At 36.5% G+C, this 18,348-nt stretch overlaps 2 protein-coding genes across 2 annotated transcripts; one reads left to right on the forward strand and one right to left on the reverse strand.

Annotated features, from left to right (window-relative positions):
* The first annotated feature begins 221 nt into the window (after positions 1-221).
* Positions 222-1,761, forward strand: LOC145588017 (F-box/kelch-repeat protein At3g23880-like). Its single transcript, XM_081644652.1, has one exon. The coding sequence runs from the start codon at positions 330-332 to the stop codon at positions 1,557-1,559; it is 1,230 nt and encodes a 409-aa protein (XP_081500778.1). The 5' UTR covers positions 222-329; the 3' UTR covers positions 1,560-1,761.
* A 350-nt stretch (positions 1,762-2,111) lies between these two features.
* Positions 2,112-13,598, reverse strand: LOC145589752 (polyadenylate-binding protein-interacting protein 4-like). The gene is made up of 15 exons (XM_081646437.1): positions 13,436-13,598; positions 11,568-11,730; positions 11,336-11,497; positions 11,081-11,217; positions 10,690-10,880; positions 10,318-10,495; positions 9,993-10,235; positions 7,569-7,678; positions 7,379-7,433; positions 7,213-7,255; positions 4,434-4,747; positions 4,092-4,238; positions 2,952-3,050; positions 2,792-2,854; positions 2,112-2,611 (listed from the first exon to the last, which is right to left on the reverse strand). The coding sequence occupies exons 1-15, from the start codon at positions 13,571-13,573 to the stop codon at positions 2,582-2,584; spliced, it is 2,073 nt and encodes a 690-aa protein (XP_081502563.1). The 5' UTR covers positions 13,574-13,598; the 3' UTR covers positions 2,112-2,581.
* Positions 13,599-18,348: the final 4,750 nt, after the last annotated feature.

An 18,348-nucleotide genomic window follows, 5' to 3' on the forward strand; every position in this document is an offset into this window, starting at 1 on the left:
AAAAAAAAAATGCCTCTAAAGTCTAAAACACTATGTATATATGATTTTTATTTTTATGGTTTAAGTTGTGCTCTTGATTGCGGACGAAAATGCACTAATATTTTTTTTTCTTCTTATTAGGATAAGGTGGTTGAACAAATATTTGAAAATGACATTTCTAATTAACTTTTCCTTTGTCAACAAATTAAAAGGTTGCTTATTGATTTAGAACCTTTCAAATCCTACTTTTTTTTTTCTCATTGACAACTTCCATAAATTTACACTTAAAAGACACAACAATCAAGCAAACAAAATCACCAACAGCAAAGACAAGCTAGAGAAAATTGAAGATGTCAATCCTTGTTACACTACCAGAAGACTTGATTTCAGAGATCCTACTAAGGCTGCCTGTTAAGTCCCTGCAACGATTCAAATGTGTATCGAAATCATGGTATGCTCATATTATTGATTCGCGCTTCATGCTCAAGCACTTTGTAAGCTCAAACAATCATGAGCTTCTTCTAATTAGCCATGTTAAACCACCAAAGAGGCAAGTACTTTCATTGATCTCTTCTGAGACACTTCACATCAAAAATAAGCATTTTCAACTATCTTTTCCTAGTTCAAATGAAGAAAACCGTAGTTTTGCACATATTTTAGGACCTTGTAATGGGATCTTTTGTGTCTTTGATGCTAAAGATGGTGCAATATCACTATGGAATCCTGCAAACCGACTGCTGAAAAACCTTCCGAAGTCTCATGTTAAGTCTCCTCTTGATGCATACACTTTCGACTTGTGTGTTGGTTTTGGGCTTGATGATGAAAGGAATGAGTACAAGGTTTTGGCATTCAAGCACATGTGTTTGCCCTCGTCTTCAACTATAGCTCACGCGGAGCTATACACACTGAGCACCAACAAGTGGAAGGAGATTGATGTTGGGGAGGAATTTCAGCCAACTGGGAATCTACCTTGCTCGTCTTCAAGCCCCTCAATAGACGGTATTTTTAGCTGGTTTGAGATTGATAACCATGTACAGAAAGTGATTTTCTCGTTCAACATGAAGAACGAGGTTTTCACAAAGACCCAACTCCCTTATTATAATGGCATCCCTTCAAAGAGAGTACATGGGTGTCTAGCATCCATAAAGAACAACCTAGCTTTCATTCATGATTACCCTCTTGGAGGAGTAAGTAAAAGTTTCGATGTGTGGGTTTTGGGCGAGTATGGTGTTAGAGAGTCTTGGATGAAGCAACTAACTATAGGACCCGTATTGGGGGTAGCAGCGCCCTTGGGGTTTTGGAAGAATGGCGAGCTTCTTTTGGAACATGCTGAAAGAAATCTAGTTTCCTACAATCCCGTTGCACAAGACATGAAAGATCTTCAAGCTCGCGGGTTTATTAATATATTGCAAGTTCTTCCATACAAGGAGAGCCTAGTTTGTTTACAGGAAGCAGAAGAGATTAATCACAACAGGGATATGATCCCTTTCTCTGTCTCAGAATGTGAGGATGAAAACAGTTTACAGATACCATCTTCATCTAACAGGTTAAACTCTGAAAATAATTCTTCTGCGGTGTGAAAATCCAGCAGGAAATAAGTAGAAGAGGAGATCTGTATTTTAATATAGCTTGTATGACCACTATTTATATTTTAGCTATTGAAAGTTATAAGATGTGCAATGGTGTATAACGAGTGACCCTGTATTCTATTCTATTCCAAGCACCTTCAACCACCATATTCCGGTATTCCCTCTCTCAGCTTCATTCCAAAATCGACTTCCAAAACCTTCGACAAACATAATACTCCTCTCAGCTACACCCCATCAAAACAGCCACTATGACCATAGCACAAACAAACATCACTGACCCGATGTTCAACACAGCTGCCAAGTAACCTCATGGTCACTGATCCACAAGTTCAAGATAAGCTATAAAAAGTATTCTTTCGGCAAGGGAAAACATGTTTAAAAATGGACTTTACAAAGATCAAAGGAAATAAAAAAGGAAAAAACTCGAAACAGAATGAATAAAAGAGGTTTGGAACATAGAGGATAATTATTGAAAATCCCATAATTTTATGACCACTGAGCTATCAAGTGCTATTCTATATCACTACTGCATCAACAACAAAATGAGAACAAAATTGTAGCCAATCGTGTACAACTTGTCACTATTAGAAGACAAACACGAGTGACAAGTCCTATAAATTTATCACAATCGATCAGATAGCTCGAGTAAAAAGGTTATTAAGTCCACACAACATGAAGTACCTATCTATTTCTAAATTAGCATTAAATATGCAGATTAAAGATGAACATTATGGGGGAAATGAACAATTTGATTATACTGAATTCGTCCTAAAAGAAAACTATGACAGTGATCTGAGCACAAGCTGTCTAAGAGGGGTATATGTTTAATGGAACATGGTAATACAAGGCATGACCAGTGCTACTACCAGAAACTCGGTATCTTCCACCAATAACCTGGTCTCCACTGGAGAATTGGTACGTGAGAAGCATTTGCGGAAATTTTCTTCTTGAATCTGTTATTTTGTTCTAAACAATGCAATGCCCCACTGAAGATGCAGTTGGACTCAAAGTGTCTAATATTCCCGTCCTTTGTATGGCATTTCCTATGGAGAAAAATGACATCATTAAATAAGTAGAATTGAGCTTATTTGATGCCAACTACAAAAAGAAGAAAATCTCACCATCCACAAGCCAAGACAGTGAATGGGACTGACTGACAAATGGGGACATATTTTTAATCTTCTACTGAATACACAATCATCTAAAAAAAGCCATTAACTTACCGCAGGGTAGCCTGGCATGTACATGACTTGCCTGGGATGGCCAAGAATCATCTGTTGTCCATACTGCACATGGTTAGGAGAAATCAAAAATTCATCAAGTCTCCTACACAAGGAATTTACGCATGATTTCTATTTAGCAGGAATGTAGTAAAAATCTCACCTGAGGGCCATTTGCAGGAAAATATGCTTGTGGTGATTGCATCCCTGCAGCCTGAGGATTAAAAAGCATTGGCTGAGGCCCAACAAAGGATGGCCCAACCTGTCAGAATATTAAAAAATTAAAAGTGATTAGGGCTCTGATCAAGGCAGCTGTAAATCTTGTTGCATCTGCAAGAGTGCAATACATAAAGTATTACTGAAGAAATCCCTAACCTTATCTAACAATCAAAAAATCAGAGAAGACACTTTTGTAGCTTCTTCTTTCAGCTATGGTCAATTATGGTAGGCTATTCCACAGGTGCAGTAGGGACTAGGCAGAGGCAAGGAGTACAAGATCATTTTTTAACTCCCTCTGTGTTTTTGTAAATGCAACACTTCTTATAATCAGCCGATTTTTTTAAAGCAACACTTCCTTAAATCCTTATATGGAAATACTCACACGGTCCCCACTCCTACCTCACTATTAAGATTTTCTTCTCACATCCCTTACTTTTACATAAATTATTGGCCAAACTTGAGGTATGTTGTTTGGACAAAGAGGATCAAGTTTGGCTTCAAGTGCTCATTCCATAATCACCATTCCCAAATTTGATAGACTTTCATACTTGCAGACTATCCAAACAACAAACAGTTGGACCACCAGCTATCTTAGCATTCATTCCACCTCATTATTATGCAGACCGGAAAAGAGAGAGGGGGGGGGGGGGGGGGGGGGGGGGGAGGATTAAATTTAACCATGTATTTCATTTCGTAACCAGTTAGGAGAGGAAGATACCACCTAAATATACTCTCGCCAAACACTACTACTCCCTTTTTTTCAAAATACTGACCCATTTTGCATTTTGGGTTTATTCAAAGTACCCACCTCATTTTCTTTTTAGGCTTAAGTTCCTAAATAAAAAAAATAAAATAAAATAAAATAAAATAAAATAAAATAAAAAAAAGATTAAAACCTTCCACCCAAACCTCTCTCCTAAAGGTATATTATTTGACAACTGTACAATTTTTAACTCCTTTCCCACTAAACAGCCCATCACATCTAATATAGTGAAAAATTACGAGAGCGGATAGGAGGTATAAACAAGTAGAAGATGAAAAAAAAAAAGCATGGGTTCCATTAAGCATTTAATCAGTTACTCACCCCCATACCAACTGGCATGCCATGCATATGAGGCACTGTAGGCATGCTGGATGGAAAATAGAATGAAGCATCATTAACTGGGGAAGGTGGCCTTAAAGGACTTTGTGTTGGAACAAAACATTTTGCATTGGGGTTAAATTTGAATTCCTGCAAGTAAAACAAGTAAAAAAAAACAAAAAAATGCATCATTGCATGAATTTGACCAATGTAAAGCGTAGGTAATTTGTAGACAGAAAATGTGATCCACACAAAGCATGAAAGCATATTTAGGCAAACATAAAAAACAAGATACAGAGCATGCACCCAAAAATCATTTTTAAAAAATGAAGAATGTACAGAAACCTTTGCATTGGGATTCAATGTTGACTTTTCAGAAGATAATGAACCCATAGATGAGCTAGGTGATAGGGCAGGACCACTTGGAGCTGTGGTAGCAGCTCCTGTCTCCGAAGTAGACGATGCAGAACTGCCTGGTCGTCCTCGAGAATTTGTGGGTTCAGTAGGCACATGTGCTTTGCCAGAGCTATCTTCTATGAGCTCACTAGAACTGGTTTTCTCTACAGGTTTCGTGTTGACATCTGAAGTTGTTGCTGTTAATGAAGACACATTAGTCTTCTCAGAGCCACTTCGCTTCACATTCCACAATGGTTGTAAATCTACAAATATGCATGTCAATAATGAGTCAGATCTAACATATATAAACAAACTAATAATCTTCCAGGCAAATGTAGCTGAAGGACCATCAGATTTGAAGAAAAATCATAAATGAAAAAAAATACTCTGCAACATATATACAGGTAGAAGTATATATTATATACCCACTTTCCATTAATTTTTTTTATTTAAAAAAAAAAAAAAAAAAAAAAAAAAAAAAAAGGCTTACTTCTCTTTTATTCTAAGTTTGGCAAACACATTTTACAATCTTACCCTCCCTCCCCACAATATTTACATCTTTTCAATCTCTTACTTATTTCAGCTACTTTTTACACCCTCCCAACTTTTAACTTAATCTCTCTTACTACTTTATCCACCATTTCTAATAATTATTAAGTGTGCCTCACTTTAATGAAGTGCACCAAAGGCATGCCTAGGTGCAGCAGGCTCCCCAATGCTTTAGTTAACCTTTGGCTTTTATTCTATTGCTTGCACCACAACAAGCTCCTAACACTCCCAATCACCAACACAGGACACCATAGAATTGAATACCTCCCTTCGGTGACATTCTTTGTGAAGAAACAAAACCCTTGCATTTCATAATACCATCATAACAGCCAACATTAAATTAAAATTCCTCAAAAACCACCATAAGCATTCGCATCCGTTCATTTTCTTTTAATATTTCACCACTTGAATACTTGCATAACAGGACAAGGGTCAATCCATACTCAGCATAGGCACTCGAATTTACTTTTGAAAACAAGAATAAACACACTCTAGGATTGCAAGTACAAAACTCCCCCTTAATTTATCACATCACCAAAAAAATTTGTAGAAAAAATGTCATTTTAACTGGAATACCCTAACTCTATGCTTGGAAAATTTTAAAATACCCCCAACTTTCAAGTGTAAATTTTTTGTTATACTTGATTATGTAAAAATTCATACGGCAAAGATGCTCCAAAAAACTACTTGATCCAGTTCTTTTCCTTCAGATGATCACTAAAAGCAGCATTTCACTCTCCCGTCAATATTACAGACTACTCTTTACATCAAGTTCTAACTTCATGTCCTCAAAGACCCTAATCCATAACTCTGACCTTTTGTACTGACTCCTTCTAGATCCCCTAGCAAATTAGTATAATTTAAGGCTGCAAGGGTAACATGAGCAAATCACTTTAATTCAGTTAGAAACAAATTGTGTTCACAGAAAGCAGGTAGAAGTGAGTAGAGAAGATCGATCTAATATAAGAAGAGAAAATGGAAGGTGAGACTCATGTTGAATGCATGACATATTTCAACTTTTTGATTCTTGGGAGAAAAAAAAGAGCCTCTCGAAATGCTTGAAGCATTTGTATGCAACCATCATCAGTTACCGATTAAAAATATACCTCTTATTATCCTACCTTACACTACAACCAAGCATACGAAAAGAATGTTGGGTTTAATAGCTTCAAAGAGGCAGGGTTTCCCTAGTTTTGCTGTCACTCCCAGTATATTCATATTGAGGGAGATCCAGTTGATAATTAGACTAAGTGACTAATCCATAGTTCCATTAACTATAGCAGCATATAAAGAGAACATAACCAGCCTTTATCCACAAAAAATGATGAAAGGATTAAACAAGAGCGAGTAAATGATAAATGGATCAATACTATTGTTAGCTGATCTTCACAAGGGGAGTGATGCGGAAAGCAGAATTGATGTAAGAATCATTGTTACCTAGCATATGACTCAAGGGTCTTTAACAATCATAAACCAAATTACCATACGATCCTTTAGTTGTTCATTTCAAATGCTTACAAATGACAAGGTGATTAGTTCAAAAAACAAATTGTCCATTTTCCAATCAATCATTCATGCTTTTCACTAAGTTCATTTTAAAAAGATATACAGTAGTTTCAAAAACCTAAGTCTGGAACATTTCCATACAACTACACAACAAAGAAGCAATAAACACCACCTAAGCCCAAGAAGCCTTCCAAATTGAAGATCTTCCCATCAAATTATGGCCAATCTTTTTTATCCAAAACCCCCAATCCAAAGGCTAAGCCAGATTCCTACAGCATATGCATATCCTTAATTAAAATAAGGAAAACCATTACGCCTGGCAATCACACATAATATACTCAGAACTAAGTTGCGAGCACCATACCTATTTATCATAAATATTAATCAAGAGAAGATAAAGTCAACACGCAGAGGTTCCCACAAGAATTTTCAATTAATATACATAATAGCATAAGTTAATAACAATGCAATAAGGTGCATGAATAGTTTAGTTTGAGATCCCCAGATCACAGCACTAATACATCACAGCTTTTGTTTTTTCTTCCCTTTACCACTCCCTCCCCAAAAGGTTTTCCAGCCTCATCCATCATAAGAAAAATGATGTTTAATAGGCAAGGCCTGTAACTTCTTGAGCAAGACAAAGCACAGGCATCAGCCAAAATCAGACATGTACCTGATTCACCATCAGCTTTTCCAGTGTGAACATCCTCACTTAACTGCGTGATGGAAACCAAAAACATATAAGAACATAAACAAGAAAAATGTTATAATACAAGTTGATTTAAATGCAACAACTAAAGAATACAACAGTCAAGAAAACTCATCATATGTGCTCTTACAGTCTCCTTAAATAATATTTTTCCGCCTTGGTCATCGACATAATTTCCTTGCACCCTAATGCACAAAAGGTTTCAGAAAGGAGAAAATGAAATATCAGCATTACTACATACTAAATTATGCCATACAATCATAGCGCCAACTTAAGCAAAATCTCAACTCAATAATAGAACTTAACAGGAGAAAGAAGACCTGTTGTCATCTTCAAATGCATCAATAGCATTTGAACTATGATCAGACGCCAAAGAGCCAGAGCATTGGAAATCTTGGTTGGCATTAAACTGGGTTGGGTGTATTTCATCCTGCATACACCACAGCAATATTGACCCCTCAAAAACATCAGTTCCCAAGAAAAACATATTAATGCTGAAAGAAGAGATGATACTCTCACACACACACGCGCACACAGATATTTCCCCAAGGTATAGGACCAAATGTAAACCTAACTTTGAGCAACCTATCTCAAAAACTTAAAAAAAAAAATAAAAAAATAAAAAAGGTTTCAAAACAGTTCAGGAGGTTAACCAACCAAAGGTCATTGGGCAAAACTCTGACAGAGAAAAGTCCCCAATAGCTTGTCATAAGTATGCCCATGACATGTAAAAAAATTATTCCGTTTAGCTATACCTCACCCATCCACAACCACAATTGAAATAATCCGCCATGAATTTGCAGCCTATGCCCCTCACTACAGGACTTCATGCACATAACACAAATTGAACTATGCATTCTACATTAAAAGTTGGAACTTGGGAAATTAGGTTAGAGAAGACCAACTCAAAATACACAGAATGATGCAAGCTGTAACAAGTGAAATGAACAGAAAAATTAAGGCAAACCATCTTTAACCAAATTATATCAAGTATAGGACACAAATCCTAGACAAAAAAGTTGAAATCAGCCTCAAGAAAAGAAATCTCAGCCTTAGCACCCAGATACACTGTATTAAAAAGAGGCTTGGAAAATAAACAATAAATGACAATTGCAATAACCATTCAAGCTCTAGCTGCACAAGATCATCACAGTATACAAGCCTCTGAGACACAATATTTCCAAAAAATAAAAATGCCTCGGAGACAAAATGGGTAGCAATGTAGCATAACGATCCTTTTCATAGTTACTCTATTACACTTTTATGCCTACATGGATAAACTATAAAGTGGACCAAAAGATTTCTCATATATAGCAGATCTGCATAGTTTGAGTGAGTAGCTCGTTTGTTCAAAACATTATACGTCTTCTTTATCATCATTGCTTGGTAGGTTTCAATCATCTAGATAGGTCCACAAAATCAGCACTTATTCTACAAACTGCAGTTGAAAGAATTTACAGTAATGGAAAACTCTTATGAAGAATCTTCACTGCTTTCTGGTGTCTACGAGTAGCATAATGCAAGAATCTTAGGAAGTTGAGAACTTGCGACTTGCAAGTTTCAACACAATTTTAATGGTGCACTACAGAATAAATGGCTTCACATTAACGCCATACACCTACCTTTTTTTTTTCTTTCTTTTGGCCAATCAGTTATAATTTGAAACCTACACAATCAAATCTCATAATCTCAAACAATACATGTCAAGAGGTAAGGTAGCAGTTTGTAGGTAAATATTTAAATTTTCTGATTAACAATAATTAGACTACTGTCACAATAACTCAGCTACATAGATCTCTAGCATGTACTTACTCCATTTTTTTAGTGGACACATTTCTTTTTTAACATTTGCCAACACACTATTTCAATGATTAATAAGTAAAACTTACGTAGTATAAAAAGTTGGTATCATGAAAATATATTTTGAGATGGTTCTAACAAGACAACACGTGATTATGTTTTATCGTAGCTATAACTAACAAAAACTAGTCAAATAGGATTTGTGAGTAGTGTCAAAACTCAAAAGTCAAGCCGTGTCAACTAAAAAAAACAGGGGAAGTAATAAAAAATATCATGATATCAGCATAATGAGGCAACTTAAAATTGCACCAAAATACACAAGGCAAAGGACTACATAATATCACACTTTTTTTCCTATCTACATATTTCTAAATGAATCAATAGACGAAAGAACAAAGCCTTAAAGTGAATAACCATTGATGAAGAACACCTACTCCCTCTATTTTTTATGCAACAATTCCTATAATGGAAATAAATTTAAGTATTTTATTACATCTCTCTCCTCTCATAGTTGCCACTCCAGCCCCAATAATACTTTCTCTCTTCCCTCATCTCCTACTTTTCAATAAACTATTGCCTTACTACCTCTTTTTTTTTAATAAAACAATATCTTAACACATTCAACTCAACCACCTAAAACTCTAAAGTGTTGCATTTAGAAAAATAAAGGGGTATGTGCTTTTCAAGATCCTAAAAGCTATGTTCCACAGTACTCCTTTCTTTCTCAAGTCAGATTCCCTATTTCAATAGATTAATTATATACACAGGTTATTTGCTAGGTAGACATTTGGAAGAATTCTTTATTACATCATAATCAATCAACAGTAGTAGATAAACTAATTATATATATATATATATATATATATATATATATATATATATATATATATATATATATATATATATATATATATATATATATATATATATATATATATATTTACCTTCACTGTAGATCGCGAAGGCACTCTACCTCCTTCAAAGCCTTTTCCACTTTTCCCACTAGCGACATCAGCAAAGGATCTGCCAAAAGCAGGCCCAGTAGAATCTCCAAAGGTCTCTGCATCACGTGAATTTAACAATATATCCTCATCTGCACACCCACTGTCATCAGCACCCCTATAAACTGCGGAATACTTTGTCTCTTCATCAATATCAAAGCCACCATAAGGATTTACACCACGCTCCTGAAATAGAATACATGTCCACCAAGTAAGATTGAATGTCCCAAAAATCAAGACTTGAATAGTTTATTCAGTGCAACCTCACCTCTGCTAAATGAAGATCATGAGTTTCCTCACCCTCAATTTCCCTAGCTATTCTCCTAGCTTCCTCCTCTAATTCCCTTGTTCGAGGGCCCTTCTCAAGTTTTGTGGTATACAGTTCCTCGTTGAATGTGCTTTTTACACCAAACAGTTTCTCGTTAACCTTGAACTGGTCCCAGCTCCTATTGAGTGAAGATTAAAAAAATCTTATGTCAGGAATTTTAAAAAATAAAATAATAAATAAGTGAGCAATTTTTTTTTTTTTTAAAAAAAAAAAAACTTTTAATAAGTTATAAAAAATTAGAAAGTTCAATGTAATAGGAAGTAAGCCAAAAAATTTGGAAAATTAATTAATAGATATAGTTACTATAACAACCCAGTCCAAGAGGAATCAAAAACGTTGTCCAATTCAGGGCACAGTGGATCATCCTTATCAGGCATCCAGGGCTCGAGCTCTCGTCCCCCCTCAACATGACGAGAATGAGATATGTAAGAGTCCAACATTATATCCTGCCTACTTTCACCTCGGAGCTCATTAGACAATCCATCCCTTGTAACAGGCACATCCTGCCAAAAATCATGTCAGTTGAGAGAACCATAAATTTTTGTTCCAAACGGCAGCATATTTGACAGGAATTGAATCATTAAAAATCAGGAAAGTAAGACTAAGTAGAGACAAAAAACAATGTAACAAAAACAGAACTAGAATTCAATCATGCGTTCCCTGTATATATATAATCTATAAAACGAAGAGTGCAGATGAAGACCTTAGCCACAATTTGCACAAGTTCATTAGCTGGAATTATAAGAGTTTTTGATGGAGCCTTGACAACTGAATCAGAAGTAACCTTTTGTGGCCTAAGAGAGACATCCTTAATCAATCGAGCCATTTTCAAGACAGCCCCTGAGAGTGAACCAAAAGGAAATGTCACGAGGCAATGTTCCCACAACAGTCAATTTTACAGTGCTGTATGACAGCAGAAAAGCATGAAATACTAATGCTTCACATCTACGAGACTTACCAAAATCTTTATCGGCGCTTGTCGCATGGAAAATTCCAGAGTATACCGATCCATTTTTAACCTGGACTTCTACATGATGTCCAATTAGACAGGTTGTCAAATACACAAGCCGATCCTGCGAAGGACTCTCAGACCCTACAATTCTGCTGCCACTTGTTATACCTGCATCAAAAATAAAATTATTAAGTTGCAAATGAAAAATTAGTAGAGCACTTATATTAGAGATCTTCACCTGCACTTGTCACTCTATCGGGATTTGACTTGCCAGGCTGTGATTTAATATCCATCCTATTGCTGTTCTCTTTTTCAACTCTGCGACGATTAAAACCATTGGCAGAAGTTCTTGGCTGTGCAGCTTGCTGCAGGTTCATGCTGAGCAGACTGACACAACCTCCCTGATGGCAAAATTATTAGGGTTAGAAGCAGCAAATACACTGTGAAAGTATGAATCATCACATCACACAAGACCAGCTACATGCACCCTGAAAGTTAAGTTCATCTAAGGACACAAAGGCAATGCATAATAGATTGCCTCCCTTCCACTTTGTCTGCAGACTTCAATTATGACACTCAAACTAATATATACAGCAGAAAAGCATCAAATACACAAATGTATCATCCACTTATTTGTAGTAAATCAAGATGATCACAAACACAAATACATAATATAAAACAGAACCACTACTCAAAGAGAATCCTGCTGCTGGATAACCAGCAAGAGCACGTTAATAACATTAAAGGCCTTAGGTTAGAGTTTTTGGGGGAACTGGTCTATAAATTATATTATCTGAGCTTTTATAAAAACAAGTCATAAAGTTAATTGTAAAAATAATAAAAATTAAAAAATTAAAATCTCACCCAGAATGCCTGAAATGATGATTGGACAAAAACAATCATCGACTAAATATAGATAAATCTTATCAAGGGGGGGAAAATCCAATCACCTGAAGTCAGATGTATGATACCAAATAACAAAGAAGGAAGGGGAAAAAAATAAAGCCTTTCTAATGTATTCCCAAATCATTACATGGTTTCACCTTCTTTCTTTTCTATTTTTTGCTCCTTACTAAACCTTTCAACCAAATGTCAGTCCAAGACTTCTACTAAATCAAGTTCTAAGCTTTATAGTATAAGGACATTGTCGATTTGTTATCATGCCATTTTTTACCAATTTCATGATGCATGGTTAATTGAAATGTTCAGAATTATCTAAAAAATCAAGACGAATATCAAGCTAAGACTGGAATTTTATGCATAGAATAACAGAGGTGTGATTCTGTAATTTCTAGATTTGGCAATATATATCTATTTATTCACTTTTATGACAATCAAACTAACATGAAATTAACCTTACACTATTAATTATATTGAACTTCAAAATGATAAAATTTTTATTATTATAACAATAAATCAGCACAATTCACACATTCTTTACAAAATTCTTAAGCTATGATCTGATCAACAGAGGCAGAAAGACATATTCAAACTTCAACAAATCAAACATAAGTAATGGTACACAATACGAATAACATTTGTATGGCTTAAATTTACACTTGTATCTTCAATTTAACCTATATAATGCTCCATTTCAAGAATCACCTAAACAGCGCGAAACCCACTTAACAGCCACCAAATAACAATCAAACAATAATGCTGATCAAATCAACGACCGTTCTTCGGAATCTAAACACATAGTGCTACTTACTTGGCAAAAACAAATCAAATAAAATACTAGATCACTTAATTAGTTTATTAATCATACTACTACTACTCCAACTCAAGCTCGACTCATGCTTAAATAGCCCCAAATTATTTCAGATCGGCTTGATTAGGCTCAGAAACATCACACAAAATTCATCTCGCTAAAGAAAATCAACATAAATTGCATAAAACAAAATTCTTGCAACAAAATCGCTCGTTTTAAGCTTCCACAACTTCAGTTATTATAATCAATAGTTCAATAATCAACCTAATAAGAACCCTAAATTAATAAACTATACTAAAATAAAAAAAATTAAAAAAAAAAAAACGATAGTGTGAAATTAAACCCTAGATTGAGCGATTAATAATCGATGAATTGAAGAATAATAATAATCTTACCACAGAAGCAGCTTCAATGGAGGATAGAAAGCTTAGAAGCCGCTTCAATGGAAAACTCGAAGTACGCTTCAATGGAGGGAGGAGAGAGAGAGAGAAAGGTGGAAGCGTGAAAGTGAAATGCTTGAAATTGGAAAACATTGAAAACAAGGATTAATTACACGCATATAATCTCAATCGTTAGATCTAATCATTTCGACGGTCATTATTCATCCTCATATAAAAATGTATTCCAAAAAAATTTGGATTTGTACATCAGGATTAGGATGATATTTACAATTTTCAAATCAAAAAAAGTAAAAAAAAAAAAAAAAAAAAAAAAAAAGGATTGATACTTAACAAATATTATTATTTAATTTTATAATACAAATATTATTATTTAATTTAATTAATACTAAGTATAATGAGCGAATTAATTATTTTAAATTAGTTCAGTAAATTAAAATTTTTTTTTTTTTTTTTTTTTTTTTTTTGACAGCCAGTACAAAGGGAGTTAATCCCCAATAACAGTAACACTAGATAAGCAATGAAATAGAGGTAACAAGTTGTGAATCCTGTGAATCCACTTCCTTCCTTACTGCAAATCAGTAAGACTTCCTTGTAGCCAGCGTGCAACTCGTTTGTCTTGGCAGCAAATCTGGAGGTGCCAAAATTGGCTGTTAAGAGCAGCTTGCATTCCCTCATAGATAGCGTGTAATAAGCTTATAGTGTCGCCCTCATATTCAGCAGGACAAGGATTCTGCACAATGATCTTAGTAGCATCCTCGATGCACCATGTCCAGCTTGAAGCACCCCGTCTCTTATTTAATTGTTGCACCACCAGTCTTCGAGTATTGCAGCTACCAGTTCCAATGATCCAGGAGTGATTGCAATTATCATGCTCCTCCGAGTTGTGTTTCGAACCAAAACCTGGAGGTTGATCAAAGTTGTGCTCTTGCTGCTGGTCCTGCAAGGAATTTCTGTCATTTTTTACCTCCTGCAAGCGTGATTTTTTCAGGGCTAGGTAGACTTGATACTCCATTTTCTTGATAGCTCCCCACGGATTTGGACTAGAGCTCCTGAATATCACAGCATTCCTGGCTTCCCATATGCACTCCAAACCTGCAATAAAAAGCAAATAACTCTCTTCCAAACCTTTATGAACACCAGTAAGTGCTCTTTGCCAGTTTTCAATCCATTCCGAGATGGGGATATTGCTCTGGGAGTCCACATTGAGGCCTAGATTGCAGCCTTTCCACACATGGCTAGCAAAAGAACAGTCCCTAAACAAATGTTCAAGGGTTTCAAGGTGAGAGGTCTGCTGTTCTAACCCATTCCAGCAGAGAACACAATGGTGATTGTCACCTAAACCTCTCTTCTTCCTTTCACTGCCAACTGGAAGAGCTTTGTTGAGAATTTTCCAAACAAAAGTCTTCTGTTTCAAAGTCCCAGCAAGCTTCCAAAATCTTTCCCATTTGTGAGAATTAGAACTCCTATTATCCGAGACTATGTCCTTGCTGTAATACTCATCATGGAGGAATCTGTAACCACTCTTCACTGTATACAGTCCATTCTTGCTAATATTCCAGACAACATGATCATCCATGCCTGCGTCCATGAGTTTTATTTTTTCAATATTCCTTACCGTGTTGTCAGTGAACCAAGCATGACACTTGATGAGATCCCATCTCCCATCCTCCTTCAGTAAGCTGGCAACCACCTCATTTATGTGTGATCCTTGATTCTTCCATTCAGGTGTGGAATCATTTACCCAGGGATGGTGAATTTTTGCACCGCACCCATCACCTAGAGACCACACACACCCCTTTTTTAGAACCTGAAGACCCCACTTTATACCATTCCAGCCCCATGAACCAACTTTCCTCTTATCCCAAGCATCTTCAAACAAAGACTCCTTGTTAATCCCATACTTAGTCCCAAAGATTCTGCTAATTAAAGCCTCGGGATCATTTATAATGCGCCAACCTTGCTTAGCCAATAGAGCTTGGTTGAAGAAACGAGCATCCAAGATGCCTAACCCTCCCTTCTCCTTATGCTGAGTGAGGATAGACCATTTTCTCCAGTAAACACCTTTTCCAGCTTTGCTTCCCAACCACCAGAACTTAGCCACAATGCTGTTAATTTTTCTCAAAATAGTAACAAGACACTTGAAAGCAGAGAGAACGTAGGTTCCCAAACTGGAAAGCACAGACTTGATCAAAGTTAACCTCCCAGCATAAGAAAGGAATAGGGCATTCCACGCAGTTAGCCTGCTTTTGACTCTATCAATAAGAGTACCAAAAATCTGTTGCTTGGAGCTTCCAAAATCAGCTGGGATGCCGAGGTAAACCCCAAAATTGTTGCTTCTTTTTATACCCAGGAGGTCACTAAATTTGCTGGTTTTGCTATCATCCAAGTTTGGACTCGAGAGAAGCACATATTTTTCTTGATTTATAATTTGGCCAGAGGCTTTGCAATAGATATCAAGGACCTTACTTAAGTTCTGCACACTCTTATCCTTGCCTTGCACAAAAAACACTGAGTCATCTGCAAAGAAAAGATGACTGATTTTTGGGGCTTTTTGGGCTACACTGATCCCCACTATGTTCCCAGCCTCTTCCTCTATACCAATTAAACCCGAAAGACCTTCCATACATAGAATAAATAAATAAGGGGAGAGAGGGTCCCCTTGCCTTAGGCCACAACTGGGAGCAAACCTTTCTCCTACAGAACCATTTATGATTACAGAAAAGGAAGTTGAAGTTACACAGTGCATAATGGTCTTGATCATCAGATTTGGCAGGCCAAATTTATAGAGTACCCTCTCTAAAAAATCCCATTGAATTCGGTCATAAGCTTTACTCATATCCGTTTTAATGGCAAGTTTTCCTCTAACCCCTTTCTTTGTTTTCCTAATATTTTCTAGCAACTCGTGAGCAATTAAGATATTGTCAGCAATTGCTCTACCAGGAATGAAAGCATTTTGGAACTGGCTTACTAAGTCATTAATCACCCTTCTTAGTCTATTAGTAATGCACTTTGAGATGATTTTGTAAATGACATTACACAAACCAATTGGTCTAAGTTTATCCATAGTTTCGGGATTATCACACTTCGGAATCAAGGCTAAATTAGTGCAATTCAATTCTCTCAAAATGTTACTGACTTGAGGGCCGATTGTACCGCATCAATTACATCATGTTGAACCCAATTCCAATTTTTTTGGTAAAACCCAGCTGGGATCCCATCTGGGCCTGGTGCTTTCCAGGGTTTCATGGCAAAAAGGGCATTCCTGATTTCCTTCCTTGAGTACGGTTTGGAGAGCATATCCTTCTGGTCCTCTGTGAGATGTCTTGTGATGCCTCTGGTGCCTCGTTCAATTTCATCTCTCCTATTACAATTCGCAGAGCTGCTATTTATGGATGCACCCCTTCCCCTGTATATACCCTTAAAAAAATTTGCTGCTAATTCTGCGATCTCATGTTCTTCTGTAATCCATTCTCCATCCTCTCCCTTGATCGCATCAATCTTATTTCTGGCTTTCCGTCCTTTGACAAAATTGAAGAAAAATCTAGAACATGTATCCCCTGCATAATTCCAGTTTATTTTTGCTCTTTGTCGCCAGTAAACAGCAAGGTTTGAAGAGTATTCTTCCAGCTTCTTACTTACATCTCTAAACTCCTCGTCTTTCCCTTCTTCTTCCATAATTAATTGGGCTTCCAGCAAGTCTTTTTCGAATTTATCCCAGGTCCCGTTCCACTCTTCTCTTTTATCAAGCGTCCACTTCTTGATTTCCTTTCTTGCTTGTTGAGACCGTCGTATTAACTTATACATAGGGGAACCGTTCTGATTTGTATGCCATCCCCTTTGTGCTGCTTCTATGCATTCACCATAATTCAGGCTCCACTGTTCTAATTTGTAGCTGCTCGTTTTCCTTTTCTGCTTAGTGTGTTGGTTGTTAAAAATGATTGGGGCATGATCTGAGATTTGAATGGGCTTGTGAATAATATGAGCGTGAGGGAACTTATTTAGCCAACAAGAATTTGCGTAGCCTTTGTCTAAGCGTTCTAAAACCAATTCACTTCCTTCTCTCCCATTAGACCAAGTAAATTTAGGTCCCTCATAAATAATATCATGCAAGTTGTTAAGAGATTTCCAATCGTTAAATGAATTTGCACCTCTTATGGGAGATGTTTTCTCCCCGGATTTATCTAAAAGTGAATCTACTTGGTTAAAGTCGCCAACTAAAGTGATCGGTAAATTAATGTTTGGGTTAACCCAATCGTTGAGACAATCCCAAACACCACATCGTTGTGAAGTGTTTGGTTCCCCGTAAACCAAAATCAACCTCCATTTTCCATTGAGTAAATCATTGACGTCTACAACCATGAAGTTGACACAAACAAAAATAACCTTGAACAAGTTGTTGTCCTTCCAACCTAGCCATAAGCCACCACTAAGTCCCCTAGGGTTGACACCTTTATAAAAATTAAAACCTAGACTTCTAAGACGATTAAAGACTACATCCGAATTACTTTTGGTTTCCGAAAGAAAAATGAAATCCGGATCAAAAGACCCAACAAGTCTTTTCAAAATGGGAATAATCGGGGTAGTTGGGCATTTAATCCCCCGACAATTCCAGATTAGACCGATCACTGCGCTAGAGGTGGTTGAATTGGGTCAACCACCGCAAGCCCATCTCCTGAGTAAGATAAAACAAGGTTAGCTTCAAAAGAAAAAGAAAGCTTAGGCCCAGGCCCAAATTGTGTTGAGGTAGAAGGCCCTTCTCCAGCAAGATCCCCACCAACACAGTGACGCTTCCCTTTTTTCTTCTTTCTTGCCATGTGCGAGTCCGCGTCATCTTCTTCCTCTTCTATAAATTGGATGGAGACTAAATCAAGATCCGAAATTGCCTTGCGTTTCAGGGGGCAATTCTC

This window comes from Chenopodium album, chromosome 17 (genome assembly GCF_948465745.1).
Source record: "Chenopodium album chromosome 17, dcCheAlbu1.1, whole genome shotgun sequence".
Classification (NCBI taxonomy): Eukaryota; Viridiplantae; Streptophyta; class Magnoliopsida; order Caryophyllales; family Amaranthaceae; genus Chenopodium; species Chenopodium album.